At 51.9% G+C, this 16709-nt stretch overlaps 7 protein-coding genes across 7 annotated transcripts; 2 read left to right on the forward strand and 5 right to left on the reverse strand.

Moving 5' to 3' along the window:
* Window positions 1-1273: 1273 nt before the first annotated feature.
* K489DRAFT_303831 (uncharacterized protein) lies at window positions 1274-1429 on the reverse strand (the record flags this gene model as incomplete). Its single annotated transcript, XM_033600491.1, has 1 exon — window positions 1274-1429. A coding segment is annotated over one exon (156 nt), but the record flags the coding sequence as incomplete, so codon positions are not given.
* Window positions 1430-2668: 1239 nt separating this feature from the next.
* K489DRAFT_361155 (NADH-quinone oxidoreductase) lies at window positions 2669-3815 on the reverse strand (the record flags this gene model as incomplete). Its single annotated transcript, XM_033602630.1, has 2 exons — window positions 2669-3497; window positions 3568-3815. 2 exons carry the CDS (start codon window positions 3813-3815, stop codon window positions 3101-3103), a joined length of 645 nt encoding a protein of 214 aa, XP_033457737.1. The 3' UTR covers window positions 2669-3100.
* Window positions 3816-4131: 316 nt separating this feature from the next.
* K489DRAFT_382640 (uncharacterized protein) lies at window positions 4132-6222 on the reverse strand. The gene has a single exon (XM_033605425.1). It carries the CDS (start codon window positions 5955-5957, stop codon window positions 4377-4379), a length of 1581 nt encoding a protein of 526 aa, XP_033457738.1. The 5' UTR covers window positions 5958-6222; the 3' UTR covers window positions 4132-4376.
* A 460-nt stretch (window positions 6223-6682) lies between these two features.
* On the forward strand, window positions 6683-9272 carry K489DRAFT_382642 (uncharacterized protein). The gene has a single exon (XM_033605426.1). The coding sequence runs from the start codon at window positions 7078-7080 to the stop codon at window positions 9019-9021; it is 1944 nt and encodes a 647-aa protein (XP_033457739.1). The 5' UTR covers window positions 6683-7077; the 3' UTR covers window positions 9022-9272.
* Window positions 9273-10659: 1387 nt separating this feature from the next.
* On the forward strand, window positions 10660-11097 carry K489DRAFT_40378 (uncharacterized protein). Its single transcript, XM_033607098.1, has one exon. It carries the CDS (start codon window positions 10755-10757, stop codon window positions 11046-11048), a length of 294 nt encoding a protein of 97 aa, XP_033457740.1. The 5' UTR covers window positions 10660-10754; the 3' UTR covers window positions 11049-11097.
* A 49-nt stretch (window positions 11098-11146) lies between these two features.
* Window positions 11147-11947, reverse strand: K489DRAFT_372460 (uncharacterized protein; the record flags this gene model as incomplete). The annotated part of the gene is made up of 1 exon (XM_033603338.1): window positions 11147-11947. One exon carries the CDS (start codon window positions 11945-11947, stop codon window positions 11147-11149), a length of 801 nt encoding a protein of 266 aa, XP_033457741.1.
* A 2173-nt stretch (window positions 11948-14120) lies between these two features.
* On the reverse strand, window positions 14121-14803 carry K489DRAFT_382643 (uncharacterized protein). Its single transcript, XM_033605427.1, has one exon. The coding sequence runs from the start codon at window positions 14659-14661 to the stop codon at window positions 14308-14310; it is 354 nt and encodes a 117-aa protein (XP_033457742.1). The 5' UTR covers window positions 14662-14803; the 3' UTR covers window positions 14121-14307.
* Between the last annotated feature and the right edge of the window lie 1906 nt (window positions 14804-16709).

Consider the following 16709-nt stretch of genomic DNA (forward strand, 5'->3'; position numbering starts at 1 on the left):
CGGCCTCTTTCACAAGGTTCATGGTACACAAAGACCCCAAAGACTACTCAAGAAGTTGATCAGCAAGCTACATTGATCAAACGGAGGCTTGAGAGGCATCAGAGCAGTTCACCAACTCCGATATTCGAAGCCTTAGACCAACTTTCCAAAGGAGCTCACATGATCGCTGCTTCAGCAGCTCTTCTTCAATTACGAGTTACAGATCTTGAAGCAGCTAACACAGCAATGCATGTACGCAAATCAAGAAAGAGGAAGTCGCTTCTAACAGAGGATGCTTTGTCAGTCCAAGCAATCCAACAATTAGTAGACAAAGATGAGGTAGAAGCGCAAATAATAGAGGAGATGCCAAGGCCTGCCAAGCGGACAGCGAGGTGTAGCAAATGCAGATCAACAGCTCATACAGCCAGAACTTGTATAGCATAAGAGATAGTATTAACGTATCATAATTCTCAATTTGAAGGCCTAAAGGTCATTGTTCATTAAGATATTAATTGTTGAATGCAGCGCATTGAAAAAGCGTGTTCCGCGCCCCCGTGTGTTCCGCGCTCACGTGGCCCGCGTTAGTGGGATTTTCCTTAGTCAGCACGCGGTCAATGAGCTCCCGAGCTCCCAATTAGGCAGGGGTCCGCGGAAGTGAGCTGCCACCTGACGTGATGCCCCAATTAAAAGTAAACACCATTTATTGACGGTGAAATATCACTAAGCATTCTTTCGAGAGAACAATACTCGACTGCACCGCACCTACAGGTTTCATCGGATCGTTAGAACAAATACTCGATTTTACATTTCCTTCGCTATGATGGTATCAAGGGGTCGAACTCGACTATAAACATTCAAACTAGGTCCACACTGTGTGAACCTTTTCCTTCCCAGGCACTTAAGGCGCACCCACAAGCTATGGTCCAGAGCTGTCTGTACCAATGGCACAGTTCGCTATTGTATCATCCTTCGCATGGAAAACGTGCGATCGAGTGACTGTTAAAGTGAATCCGGCAAAGTGGCTGCGAAAGACCTCTGTTTCGTGGAGCATGGTGGTGCCGGGTTTGACATCACAATTTGGAAGGCCATACAATCGTGGCTCCCGCCGCTCAGCCTGGTAGGTGATTCGAAACAATCTCATGTGTTGTATCGGAGACCGCGATGTCAACATCCAAGCCCTGGACTTCCTTACGAGCTTGTTCTAAGAGTATCTTGATGTCCTGTGGCTGTCATTCGTCCATGAAGATCTGAACGACGAGACACGTCTTCCCGTCCATGAGCTGTATGGCCCTCCTGTGGACTTGGCGCTGATTGGAGAATCGCCATAGACGTACTCGCCGTCGACATAGCGAGCGCCTGAGGTGAAAGTCGTGCGCTTCTCTCGTCGAGTGTAGCGTTGCTCCAGACGGTAAAGCTCGTATTTTGCGATGAGTTTGTCGACTAGACCCATTGTAACTGATTGAACGCGGATTGATCAAGGGATGTGCTTTGGACTGTCGATCAAGAGGCGTGGTTTGTTGCGCGTCAGGGTGAGAGCAAGGATGTAAGAGATGCGATACTGGTCTGCAATGCCCAGCTATAAGCCGTCGAGATATGCGGACTGCAGCGAGTGCAGATCGTTCAGAGTCTGGTACGGTAGAATGTAGCCGCCGAATCAATGGATCAACAATTGAAGTCTGGAGCGCTTCGCATGGCCCCGGTGTACCGCACCACGAAAATCAAGTTGGATTGATTGCTGTGGAACTGAACAGTGGTCGGCTCGATGTTGCGAAGAGGAATGGCTGAATCCGGTTCCTTTGATCGAGCATTCGGTCCAATGCAGGCTCCAGGATGATCCAGAATTAATATTATATTAAAACACACAAATAGCCCAAGGAAAGGAATGAATGTCAGAATGAGCGAATGAATGAATGAATGGTACCCAAAAGAACTGGGAGAGAGAGAAGAAACAACCAAAACGCAGTGCGCTCGTGAAACCGACGTGCAGATCGGGAGGTGTTGAAGTAAGGGTGGGCTGCATAATGTACGTTCGGTTTCATGCGCTGCGAGGGATCTAAAATAGCGCGGAAACCCACTCGCGTTGGGCGTTGAAGCCAATGGATCGCGCGATGTGCTCCGAAATGCGTGCTGCAGCAAGGAGCATCACCTGCACTTTCCTCGTCACTCGGAACCGGAAATCATCCTCGCTCGGTCTGTTTATATCGTCATCCAAACCTCATATCACTATCAGATCTGCAATATATACTGCTGTACCATCTTCTTATCGCCGTACACAACCACAGTATCTTCGGTGTGGTGGATTCCCTCCTGAGGCACCCCTTTTGTCCAAAGGATCGTAATATGATACTACTGCCAAGAAAAACCGCCGAAGATCGTTAGCTGGACGGAGAGGCTCTCAAAAACCTTCCTCCTGAACGCGCTTTGCTTCTATGCAAGCGATGGGAGTCAATCCCTTATTGTTACTTTAGCATGCATGTGAACGGTGAGACCTTGATATTGCCTTGTAGTTCCACGACGACGTCGCTTTGTACACAACGTTACATGGAAACTGTGAGAGCGAAATGTTTCCGCGTGCATACGCTCCCTTCCATTGTCCACCGCGTACTACTGTAGAGGCAATAGCACAATCCGAATTCCGATCCTACCTATTCTTGGAAATCTAGGTGATAGCCGACGCCTCATACCCGAACAAGTCTTTCTATAATTGAAACTCATGCCCCGTGGCGTTGCACATATCATGGCTACCATTCCGTCACTCCAACTACCGTGGCACATGTATGAATTTGATCGGGTTGACAAACCGCAGTCTACAGGCTTACGCCTTACCAAGTGGCTGAGAAGCATGGCCCTGCTGCCCTGTTACATTCGGCCTTCGAACATGTATCCGCAATAGAGGGATGGATATGATGTCCGTATAGACATGTTTCAGAATACAAGCATATGGCACAATGGTTCAATTCGGTATATACAGATGTATGCCATTGGCGATTCGTACATGGGAAATTGGAAGCTCGCTGAAAACCCCAAACCGAACAAAAAGAAAGATTTATATGCATATCCTGCAGTGAGGCTATCGCGCACTGCGTAGTCTTCCTGCCCATCCACCATCTTTCTCTGCTGTCTACCGGTATGGCGCATCCGCTCTCGCCACCGCTGCCAATTCCGGCTCCCACTTGTCGCCGTTTGACAAGAGCTTCTCCTTGTTGTAAAGCAACTCCTCTCGGGTCTCGGTGGCGTACTCGGCGTTGGGTCCCTCCACGATGGCGTCCACGGGGCAGGATTCCTGGCAGAAGCCACAGTAGATGCACTTCGTCATGTCAATGTCGTAGCGGGTCGTGCGACGGCTACCGTCCATGCGCTCCTCGGCCTCGATCGTGATGGCTTGAGCTGGGCAGATAGCTTCACAGAGCTTGCATGCGATGCAGCGCTCCTCGCCGGTCGGGTATCGGCGGAGAGCGTGTTCGCCACGAAATCGCGGTGAGATCGGACCCTTTTCGAATGGGTAGTAAATAGTGTATCTGTCGCCATATCAGTCATGTCGCCATTCGTAATTGCAGCCATGTGCTCATAATCCAAGGTTCAACTCACGGTGGCCGGAAGAATTGCTCCATCAACACCCACATGCCTCTCGCCATCTCGGTGAGAAGGAAGTATTTTCCCGCCTGGTCCCAAACGCTCTCCTTGTTCTCGTTCCATTTGTCGGGTGTGGGAAGTCGGAATCGCTCGGGCGCGCTGCCCTGAGCACCATTTTCGGCGAGGCGAAGTCTTTGCGAGCTGGTGGAGAAAGCCGACGCGAAAGTCGTCTGTCTGGCTGCGTGGAGGGCGATGGCCCGCATGGCCCGGGAACGCGCGAGGGCAGTCATGGTGCGCGGCGACGACATCGTGGAGTGATTGTGGTGGACAATGTCGAGCGCCGCCTGTGAATTGTGTTGAGCTCGGAATGTTTGCACTGAGCTGTGACCAATGAGGTCGTCATGAAAGTCAGCCCGCAATGGGTTTCATGCCAAGCCCTCAAGCTGGCTTTCCGACCGTCGAGTGGCACCGATTGGACGCTCTACAGGCCTACTGCTGCAAGCACTTTTCTATGCACAACAAACTGCAGTATATACTGTTCTTATTCTGCCACAGCACGGAGGCATAGCCGAATTGGTCTCATGATGCTATTTATGAGTTTCAACGTCATGTCCGTCAGATCTATTCCTCCGTAAAGGCATGGGGTACACTCTCCCAATAACATGCATTGTCTACCAAGCAAAGTCCTTCAACAAAATGCCCTGCGAAGGAATAATTAAGGCTACAAGATATCTATTGTACAAAAGCGCTCCTCATTGATGCTATCAAATGCTGCACTTCATGGCAGGACACCCAACATTAACTCATGTCGATGACTGTGTTGATCATAGTCGTTCATTCGGATCGAAAGATCGTCTCGATCGCTTCAACCTCGTCCTTCGCCATTCGAGAGATCGCACCCACCTCGGCTTTGGACCTAAGAAGAGGACCGCTATAAGCATTACTGGTGTCGCAATCCACCAGAACACTGCGTCGCTGTTGTCATTCACCCCCGGCATGTCGAAATTCATGCCAAAGTATCCCGTCAGGAAAGTGAGAGGGAGGAAAAAACTCGACAGTAAAGTTAGTTTCCGAACGCTCTCATTCTGGCTGGCGGCGATGGTGTTGAAGATTAGATTCGTCAGATTTTCGGTGGCGCGAATCTGCTCCCGGGTAGAGGTGAACAGTGCAGTAATATGATCCTGGACGTCCTGTAAATAGACTCTTGTGGTTGGGGATATTGCTGTGGCAGCAGAGTGAGGCTGGGTCTTTGTAGATTCCACCGCTGCTACATCGGAATTGTTGGGTCGTGGAGCAGCGCTATGGTGGTCGCATATTGTCCTAAGAAGACCACCAGTAGAGATCATGTTGTCGTTGAAATGCGTCAAGGCCGATCGGAGGATGTACAAGTGCTTCGATTGTGCTATGTTTGGTGACCTCAGCACTGCGAGTTCCAGTTCAGCAAACGTATCTGCCGCGGCTTGGGCAATGGGCATCGCCAGATCAACCACGGCATCTATGACAGCCTGTACGAGCATGGAAGGATCGTTACTCGTGCGGACAACGGACTGCGCCGACTCCAGTCGTTCGAGGATGGGGTTGAGTACATCATCGCCCGATCTCTCGAACAAGGTGATTACAGTATTATCGGCCGTGAGGAAGATGGACACTTGCTCGGTGGAAATGCCGAGCGTCTCGTGTGCAAGAGTGCGCCATGCATGACGCCGATTATGGTTATTCTCGCTTTGCGAATGTCCCATATTGTAAGGCGAGCACCAGAGAGGGTTTTCTGCTCTCTGATCTTCGGGTACCCGCTGATAGTCCTCATTATGGAGCAGTTTCTGCATGGGCATTACCATGAAACAATGGTCTTGATACCAATCCACTTTAGTTGGCGTACGTTGATCGAATACATCTTCAATCGCCAGCCGATGCAGGCGCTTGTGTCGGCCTAGAAGCTTAATAACATCCAGGTCTAAGCCATTGACATGTATCCATCGACATTTCGCCCACGCCGGCGTGGGCCGCTCGTCGAGGAATTGTTGAAGAGAACGTGGCGGAACGATGTCCTGCTCCATGTGCTCGTCGGAGAAATCCACGACGTTTATTCTACTGTCCACGCTAGCATTCACCATGTGTCGTTCAACGTGAGATCCATGGGCCGCACTGTCTATGCCAGGCTCAGCACCAATGCGACTCGAGTGTTGCTTGAGGGATGAGCTCGCATGATAGTGGTGCGTAGACAGGTGGATTCTGCTTGGTCGTGATTGCAAATGCGATGCTGAGGCTCCCGTAGACGTAGAGACAATGCTACGTCTACTCCATAGCCGCTCATTTGCAAGTTGGTGGGACCTCAATTGAGTATGCCCGCACAGTATTGACCGGGACACTGTGCGCGCAGATCCAGAGGAGTGGATGTTTCCCATAGTGTCAGACTGCTCTGCGCGAACCAGGCCAGTAGTCTATTCGCTGCTTGCACGCCGAATTGACGACGACGACGACGACGATTTAACTCCACGAGCTCAAGAATTTATGCCGGGCGTGGCAGAGATATTATCCAGTGAAATCGGTATGTCGTATATATACATTCCCATGCTCGACGATACGTGTGCAGGTGTCCTACGGTTGTTGGAATGCGATTTGAAAGCCGCTCTTGTTTCGCTATCCCCGGTCTTGAGAGCTGCAGTCGGATCTATTGGCTATTCATGCTGCGTAGTTTGGAACTCCCTAGACAACAACGCGAATATCTCGGCGAGCCTAAGGATCGCTAGACATGTCTGTGACTCAGCCTACTGTACAACTTGGACAACAGCACGTGTGGTCTTGTGACGTCACGTAAAAATGGTATATGCCAGATTCGAGATCAGTTCTCGTCAAATACATGTCGAAGGGCATGCGTCCCTTTTGTGCTTCAGTATCTCCAAGAATCACATTACAACAGCGCTTTGTCAGAGATTCACCCTATCGCACTGCATCTTTCGCGAGCTGACAATCTATTTCGTTTACATGAGTGAGAAGCGACGCCCTCCATATGCGCCAAAGGCTAACGCGCAGTGACGACAGAGCTGACTAGCATCAATATTGCATCTACCCAAGGAGTCTGTGGCTTCATCTCACTTTTCTATGTGCGCTTCCGTGCCACTGAGTGTATCGCATTGAACGTGCGATCCGATCGAGATTTGACCAGTGAAGGATATTTTGCAACTGCCCAGGTCCGCCAGAAGGTAAATGTAAATGGTGTATTGTCAGACGTTGGCCCGAGATCAATATCGGGCTACGGAAGGGTGTAAGCTCGACCGGGACGTCTCCACATCTGAGACATCCATCGGAGCTGCCACCCGGAACCGGGTCCAGATGGACAGCGCTTGGTCTGCTGTACCAGCAAAGGACGACCAATAGCACCTTCATGAATCTCCACCCAAGTCACCACCCGTGCGAGACAGCGCCGCTCGTTGCGCGACTGTCGAGTCTGTCTGATTCGACATGAGCACCAAAGCGATCGCAGCACGAAATTCGTGAGCCGACGATACAGGGCGGCAGTCCATCATGGCCTCATCTATCGCGCCTGCAACGCCGGACCAGACGCCCCGCAATGCGCAGACGGGTCTCAACCGATCCTTCACTCTCCCAACTCGCCTTGCCGCCTCTGCAACGCCTGCATCTCCTTCCGAAGCTGAGATTGGTGCCGCTGACGGCATCGAAACGCTGTATGTGCATCCGGCAGCCAAGGTCGTGAAATTCGCTGCTTCTGCCGGTCGATCGGGCAGCAGAAATACCGGGCCAGATCGTCCCGAGGCGGGCATCCTGCCTTGGGCGACATCTACAGAGAGAACAATTGCAAATGGACCTCTGGAGATCTATCGTGTTCCGGGGTCGGTTTCATTCATTCATTCAGGATCGCTGCTGCATGCTGTCATGCCGCGCAGTCAATGTTGGTGTGTGGATGGTAAGAGCAAGTTTGCGATGAGGGTTGCGCTACCCGACACGTATTATCGCATTGAGTTACCTGGCGAGACGGAAGAGGACATAGCGAAGGTTGCCGAATTTGAGGATATATTAAGGAAGGTGTTGTTCTATGAGCGCACAGCATGTCCTTTTGCACGAGGGTTCTCTGTAGATCTACCACCAGAAGAACCAGTTGTGAGACAGAGGAGAAGAAAAAGCCATGGTCCAGCAAAGAAGTGGAGACTTGCAAGGGCATACAGTTGGAAACCGGAGGACGGCGAGGAGCCACCCAGCCTGGGCGATGAGGAGGATTACACAAGCGATGTGGAAAGTGATGGAGAGCCGGCGCATAGCTATGATAGCTCTCTGGATGAGACGCAATCGGATGCTTCCGGTCCCTCAGAGGACGTTAGGGAATTTGTAAACCGGACTCCAACAAGGCCATCAGTTCGAGAGAGAATCGCCGGCCTTACAGCACTGCGTTCCGTCACCTCGCCGCCGCAGTTTGGAGCTCAAAGAACACCTCCAAGAAGGCTGCAAGCTGTCGCCGAAGTCAACGCGTCGCAAAGCGCGCTTGCGACTACAAGCTTTCAAGACATCCCTACTGCGATGCCCCCTTCTCCGCCAGATTCGAGCGCTGGTTTCGAATCAGCTGTGCCTCTTCATAGCGAGCACGAAGACCGAGGGCATGAGACCCTGCCTAAAGAACTTTCACATATGAACAGGGACTCGGATTCTTCACTTGTAGATCCTGACGGTCATGACACTGGGCTTGTCAGCTATGATAAGGTCGAAGTCGCAGAGCAGCCAATTGTCCCAGAAACGTCTGGACGCCACATCTTGGGAGAATCAACCCATAATGAGCCCTCTTCACAGGCTAATCCGTTGGCTATCGACATCGTCGAAACTGAATCTAAAAGTCCAGTCGCAACGATCACGACCGAGAAAGCTTTGGTACAAGATGATGATGCAAGCCCGATGGCATTGGCGCCGTCTCCTGGCATCGTCCAGAAGACCGCCAGCAGTGTATATCAAACTTCTGAAGACCCCTATGCGCAAATTCGAGCCCGAATCCAGGCTCGGAGATCGATCGGGGGCGGAAGCACCGTCAACTCGCCAGCCCGGATGCTCTCATCGATGTCCTCAAGGGCGTCGCTCGTGTCCACATCATCTCCTGCCTCACGGCACTCTCAAGCGCAACAGCAGGCTTTGACATCAGGGTTGATGCAGAAGGCCGTCACAAAATTCTTGGGTCCCCCGGCAGCGTTGGTCGCAATCATGCTGCGAATCGCAGATCGCTTTGCGAACGGGGCCTACGCTGTCGATTTCGGATTCTACCGCACCCCGGAAGGTGCCGCTCGTCGTGTTCCTGGAAGCTTCGATCTTGAAGGGAGCGACGTGGAAGACCTGGGCTTCAACAGCGACGATACTTGGAATGCAGGCGACGGATCGCAGGCCGCGACCCCTGAACCTGGCCCTCTGGCTATGCCGATTGAACCACGGCCTCGCGACGGCGTCACAGGAAATGTTAACGATCAGGGTTGAACGAAAGTATCGGATTTGGTTTTTCCTTCTATGAATATTTGCCTCGATTCGGTATGCTTCTGGGCGAAATTCGGCGTATAGGGGTTTCATGGTGGAGGTCAACCCGAGCGATTCGCAGAAACGAAGACCATGGCACTCACATTCCCTAACGTCATGGTGAGAGCTTCAGGCGTATCTGGTTATACTTGAGTAACACGATTTGTACAATATATTCATGGTATCTTTGCAAATTTCTAGTCGTCTCCAGGTATTTTTGTCGAATGTGGAAGCGGAGATAATCTATGACTCTTCCACAACACCGTCAAGGCCATCGACAACAACTCATCACTGACGTGATAGCGAACTCTCATTCTTCATTCGCCCACATCACCTCTATCATGAAGACATGTCACTGTCATTCAAATGTGATGCCCATCAGATGATTAGGGTTGGTGCTAAGTTAGGGTTGTTGTGGATTTGGGGTTGTGATTGACGAAAAGTACCCTGACGAGAGATTTTCAGTAATCTCGCTTGCAATCTGTAGTCCGACATATCAATAGATCCTTACTCGACTCATGATGATGACAAATTGATCAGATGATGAGCACCGGATCAAACATCCTTGCAATCAGATTTGTGAAATCTGCACAGAGTCAGCCTCACCATCCACAAATTTGCAGACCCTGAACTCGTGGTGAGAAGGCTCCTTCAAGATCCCACAACCGGCGGATGTAACCAGGGGGAGGCAAGGACCGAATACAAATAACGATCAATCTGCAATCACCATCAGCCCAACAGTCCTTTGGGAGGCCGAATGCCAAAAATAAATACCACGGCCAGGGTCCTTCCATCTTCGACAGACTACTCTATTCCAAACATTGCATAAGAGAGAGCATGGGTGTGGTGGAGATGGGTGTGTGCAAAGAGAGGATATAGGCAATAAAGATGCCGATCTTTGCTTATTCTTGCCTGAAGACACGAGAGAGGAATTCCATGATACCTCTACGCTCTCCTCTCCCGGTGGATTGGATGTTGGGACAGATAGCCTTGGAAATCTATAAGACCCGAATGCGGTAAGTATCATCTGCCGAAGCATTGCTGTTAAATGGCAACATGGCAATCTGGGAACAATCATCCCTGCAACTCATGCGACGCAGTGCACATCGTCGTCGGCTGTAATTCTAATCGTCCTCTTGCGACGTGCTGTCTGTCCAGGATGTTCGAGTACGGTTTGTGTGATGTTCTGATTGTTTGTCATCGAGCGGAGGAGCGGGCCGGGCTAAACCATAAGGGGAGGTATACCGCGCGGGATTCCGCCGGGCAAGGGACATCCACCACGAGATACCGAACATCCAGAGATCGCCCGTCGACCTTGCGATATGGAGGAAAAGATCGTCGTTCGCAATTGCAAGGATTATGCTCCCAAGACGAGGTACAGTACAGGATCCAATGACGAAGCTGGGCCCGGGAAATGCAACGCTGTGACAAATAGGCCCCTTTCTATATCTGGCAAATGCTCGGCTTCTTCGCTGCACGCGCGCTCGTGGATACACATGGCTGGGTCAAGCACGACTTCACATGGTCCACAATTGTTCCTTCGAAGGTCGCCAATGCGCGGGCGTTGGTCAGAGAAATCATGATCACTCAGGTGATTACATACTGCTCACGTGCTGCTCTCAGTTCAGATATGCATACGATGGGTCGAGGGACGAATTCCAGGTCAGCAGCAATGCTGTGACCGCTTCACATGCTCTATGTCCTACCGCTTCCTCCTCATCAGACGTGGGCAATATTTGATTCTCAAGCGAACTCGTGCCCTGTTCGCGCTAGAGCTGTTAACAGTTGCTGCACCATCCACGGCACGCTGCCATGACTGCTCTCTTCATCAACAAGCGGTGATGATGCCAAGTTATTGGATATTAGCAATGTCTGCTTACATCCTAGTCCACGTGATCAATGGTCTGTCTCGGCGGATGGCTCGTGGTTCACGGCAGACCGTGTTCGCCCTCGTTAGGACATTTCTCCGCATCGCGGCCAACGATCATTGATGATCGTGTTTTCCTCCTGCCGCAGCTAGTGTGTTGTGTAATGTATTATAGTGATTGATCGCAGGCTACGGATATTACCATGGCTTCCAGCCTCACGACTAGACCCGTCGGCAGCGTTCCACGACGCTGGTGGGCATAAATCTACGGCGTTCCGTCTTCCAATAGATCGCATGAACAACCATATGGCACTGCCTTTTCTGAGAAGTAGTGTCAGACGGCACGCAAGACGGAGGCTCCTCGGCTTCTCTACTACTCCCCGGGCGCCTCAGGGCAAGCTTCCAACTAGGCTGGCACTCCGATTCCAATACTCTGGTATGGGACGCCGCGTTCACCAATCCAAAATTGTGGCACGGACGAAGACAACAACCGACCACGCCCAAGGCGCTCTTCTCGCCCCCTCCCAGCGAACCGCCAATCTGCCCAGCGCGACTCATGTCGTGATAGTTGCATGGGGTTGTCTGCGTATTGTGGACGTGCAGGTGCGGGTTGCTCTTGGTGCGCGCTGTCACAAGATGCGCTGTTTGCAGGCCGGAGCGGTCGCAAGCGAAGGCAGGGCTTGCAGGACTTGCCCCTTCGACAGGGATTACATATGACGCCAAGGTATAGAAATTGATGGAGTCCACAGTGGCATCGGCCAATGACCGATGCGATCCTGCGTGCGAGAGAACCGCTTGGTCGGTCTGAGGTTTGGCGTGATCTAATAACAGGTCAGCGTCCGATGCATATGCACGACGATCTAAATGGTCAATTTGTGCAGATGCGACCATTCCCGCGAGGGAGAGGACATCGCGGATTTCCTGATCCCAGAGACGCGAGTGAACACACGAGAGGAGAGCGGGGTTGGGGCTCAAAGCCTTGCAGCTGATCGAGGTTCGAACGTTTGGTTCAATGCGGTGCATTCAGGTACACCCCAAAGCTATATGGAAAAATGAAGCTCAATGCACATCTGGGTGTCGAAGCCTGTGCTGTTTCTTGCTCGAAACCCGCCGATTCAGGTTACAGTGTTTCCTCGTCGATTCATAGCACATTTCCTACATGATGATCGGCATAGCTGTTGCTGCTGAGATGTCACCGGTGTCCAATCAGCTTCAATAAGGTTTCCAAGGCTTGATCCAACTTCCAAATACTCGGAGTTGACGGTCCAAGATGGGCGGTGGACCGTCTTCCTTGGTATCGATCGATGTGTGTGCTGCTCAATGGTTGAGATCGCCCCGCCGCGCAGGCCAAACGCCCTTTGCAGCAGGTGTATGTGCGGAACATGTGCCGCAAGCGAATTTTCCGCCAATCCACTATATTTCGGGGGTGTCCAACTGCACTACCACGAATCGACTTGGCCTCTGACGACGTTTTCCATCATATCTCTCACACAATAGTTTCAACGCCGTGGCGCCTGTCGATTCAATCGAACGAAGGGACACGAGGTGCACGCCGTCGATATCGTCATCAATTTCAACCGAGTCTTTAATCTCGTAACGAGCCCAATTGCTAGCAAAAACGCCGCAGCTCAGACCGGATGACGCCTCTGCCGTGGGACAGCGAAATGGTGTGACGGCCCGGCGCCTCGGCAGAAAGGTACCAGATACCATCTTACACCTCATCAAGATAGAGCAGAGGGAGAAACAAGGAAACTGTCCCATGAATTAAAATATTTTAGGTAAGCGGTTCATGTCTCGACCAACGGGACTACGGACAAGGCGAACTGAAAAAGATTTCCCCGACCATGAAGACAGGGTATTTCACGAAGCTGGCTCATTATGTCCCTCATTCGTAAGCTGACCCACGTCGAGGGTTCCATCTGCACGTTCGCGTAGATCATTGGTATCATCTGGCTCACGCATCGGTCGTGCAGCATTACGGCCATGCAGGCAATGCTCTCGAAGAGGCTTCAAGTGGGACGACTCGGGGGCACATTTTGCGTCATCTGTCGCGGAGGAGAAGAAGCTTCTCATCGTCAAACCGCTGCGTTGCAGCATGCCAGCGACAGCGACAGCAGCAGCAGGGTGCACCTGTAAAGGACGCGCACCAGCTATAGGGTATGCCCACACGTCCCTTAAATGGCTTGTGCTTGGATATGTGCTCGTCGACAACCTGCAGGACGCGGTGAGTTGGTGGTTGCACGCACGAGCATTACGATGATTGATGATTAGCATCATCAACATCATCTATCGTGTTGAATCGTTGCCAGCGCCTGACTCGTCGAAGAGTTCACCTTGGTCAAATGATCGCGCTAAGAAGTGTGTTTCGTACTGCACTGGTCGCATTGATGAACACGAGTCGGGAATGTCTGGAACATACGGTCTACCGTCCGATATTGATCCTATCGCGTGTAGATTGAATATACGAAGAACGCATGATGCTGGCGTTCATATAGATGTTGTTACATGGAGTTTGTGTACGAGTCCGCAGAGGAGGGCGAATGATTGCGAGGATGATCCAATTCGGTGGGCAATGTGCTGTAAAAATCATGAGCCGCCGAGATGGCTGGTGGGGTGGTGGACGATGCTGCGGTAGAATTCGGTGTGCCCTCCATGAGACCCAGCAATCGGAGTGTCGAGGTACAGCTAAACCGGAAGTGGCCATTACATCGCGAGATCTGGTTAATAATAATAAGGCAGGATGGGGCCTCTCCGGTCTAGCGGCTCGTCCCTGGTTGGTTCCCTTTTGCTTGCTTGCTTGCTCTTTCTCAGCCGCTTAATAAGTTCGGAAATAGGCCAAGATGTACATGTTACAGCACACACATCCGCGCGCACACATACATAGCATTTGTTTGGACTCGCAGCATCGGTTCGATGCATCCTTTCGTATGGTGAGCGCGATTCCGGGAATCGTACTGTCAGGTTGGTCTCGCATAAGTCCTCGCAGGGAATTGTGCTGGCTTGCGATCCCGGTTTCCTCCGTCGCGCAGGGCCAACGCGGTGATCGGCACAACCCACAGCAGCGGTTCCATTGCACATGTAGATCGACAACACGTTGCCCAGGCACATGTATATGAAACGACGGCCGCGCATAGTTGACTCGCTTCGGAATGCGTTTGGGTCATTTGGAATACCGCATGTTGTTCGCCTGCCAAGAGGGTCAGAACCGCCTGCCGTACTATCCTACGCTGCTCTTCGATAGTGACGATGCCGAGTCTCATCAAACTGACACAGAAATCCTTCCATCGTTTTCCAACGTAAAGGCTTCATCTATTGCCTGACGAGCCGTGTAGGAGGCCTTACATCTCCTCCTGTGGTGAGTGGCCCTGCCGCAATCTTACGTACTATGGGCAAATCCGCACATTGCCCCACTTCTCGCCTACGACTATGTTCGATACCTTGTCATACAACACCAGCACGGTACCGATATATACCCAGATCGCCAATATTGATGCCTCCAACGACTTGAGCAGATGAACGTTGCTTTTGCCGTATCGAGGAATCATGAACGCCTCTCGCGCCATGCCCACATAACGGCAATATCCCCTGGTAGATCCAGGGACCCGATGAAGCGGTATGGTTCGAATAGCAAGCGTGTGAGGAGTCGTACCCGTGGGACGGATGTGTTTAGCAGAAGATGAATACGCGGAATTGAAGAACCAATTGTGCCAATCACCTATATACTGGACATCGCACATGCACAATGCCGTACAATTGTTCAACTACTGCATGTTTCGTGTGCGCGCCCTCGCCGACGATGCATCGGTATGCATGACTCGTGTCGCCCAGCTGGCCAGCGTACATCGGTCCACATACCTTGCTGCACGACAGTGTAAGTGGGTGTGTGTCTTGTCCAACCTCACCTGCACTAAGAACGCCGCAAAGCTGACCCCTGTCAAGACCAGCTGCACCTGCACTCATTATACCAGGATAGCTCTCCTTCAGATCGGAAATCAGGATGGATCTTTGGAGACTATCGATATGTTTGGCGCAGCTTCCGTTACCGACCGGTCTGCGCCACAAGATAGGAATGGGTTGTTTTTGTTCTCTTTTAGATCTGGACTGGTGATGATGGGACGGCACGGAAGCCAAGGAATACGTGGTGGTAAAAGTGCGAGTTGTAGGTGGAGAACCGAAAGCAGACCTAGGTAGGTTTGCACGTCAGCGTGATTACTCTGCTGATCCAAGGAGGTTCAGGCCAATGGACGCCGCAATCAGTTAAATGTAGTGGATGCAAATTGTCAGAGCGAAGATTCCTGGTGCCGCCTGTTTGTGTGACACACAATCCAAGTGTAGTGACAACGGAGTGTATTGTACAGTATTGACATCTTGTGTTGAGTGCATATTGCACCATGCACATCCGATGGGCACCGTAGTAGCTGCAGCAGTGATGGCTCATGGTGCGCTTCCATGATCATTCCATTCGGCGTCAGTGCTGATTAGAGGAGCAGCGGGCGTTTATGTCTGTGCCCGGAGAATGGGCCCCTGTCACCGCTGCTTGCAGCTTGGCCATGTCTCCACTGCCGACGGATGAGATGCTTGTCGTTTTATAGGACGCTGCAAATTGTACTATAGGCGAACGCCATATCAAGCGGGCTGACCTCGATATTATCTTCGTATTCATCTAACAGGGGATCGAGAGACCGAGCCTACATGTCCATCATCGGCGACGACGGGGATGACGGTGACGACAATCATTGGCGAGGTTATAGATCTCCGTGATGATGCATTCGGTATTAATCATTATGATGATAGATGCTGATGGCAGAAGGTGGGAACTGTGTCTCGGAATTGACCATACGCGCAACGCGCCTGGCACACACGCTGTTTTGACTGCCGCACACACAGTCCACCGGAGCATCTGGGCACCCCCCCTACACCCACTTTTCTTATTACAAACCATCCATGCACCCGTCCATTCGGAGACAGGAAGAGAGAGAGAGAGGGACGCACCCACACACACTCTCTCGGGCTCTCTCTCCCTCAGATCGTGTATGCATCCACACCCACCCAGACGGGTGGACAGGTACTGCGCAGTGTACATGCACTTTTCCCGCTGCGGTTTATACTTTTCGTAACCTACCGTCATCATCGTCACCCCATTGCCATCATCACTACTACAACCAACGATCCTCTCGTACGCCTCGTTTCCCGCCTTGACACGCACGCGCGCGCGCACATCAAAATACCACCAGCCGACACACCGACACTACCGCCATAACCATCACCACCACCACCCTCCCGCTACCTGGACACCGTGATCCGAATCCCGGCTTGTATCCTGTCACCATAAAAGTCAGATCGCTAGGGCGGTCGTTTTCTTGACCCTGTCCGAGCCGATACGACGCGTCGGCATCGCTCTCCCTCGTCACAGTCGCTTCTGGCTGTTCCCTGCGCTGTGTCATCGTGAGAGTCCGTGATCTGCCATTTGCCGCTACCGTTTTACCGTCACAGAGGTGAAAGGGAACCTTGGAAGAGAAGAAAGCGCCAAAGCGTCTTCCCTCGGACGAGACTACTGCGACTGATGCCCGCGCGCGCGCAGCTTTGAGACGATCCGCCGCCAATTCCGACTGCGGACACAGGTTACAGCTCCAATCTTCCTCTTCCACCTCACTCCAAGGCGCATAAAACATCCCTATCCTACTTTGCCTTACCCACGTCGCCGGGCTCGATCGACTCGGCGCCGCTGTTCGATAGACGTCGGCTTGCCTGACTTCCCCGAGCCTAGTTGTGTTCCTCCCAGGCG

Source organism: Dissoconium aciculare, assembly GCF_010015565.1.
Source record: "Dissoconium aciculare CBS 342.82 unplaced genomic scaffold K489scaffold_10, whole genome shotgun sequence".
In the NCBI taxonomy this organism is placed as follows: Eukaryota; Fungi; Ascomycota; class Dothideomycetes; order Mycosphaerellales; family Dissoconiaceae; genus Dissoconium; species Dissoconium aciculare.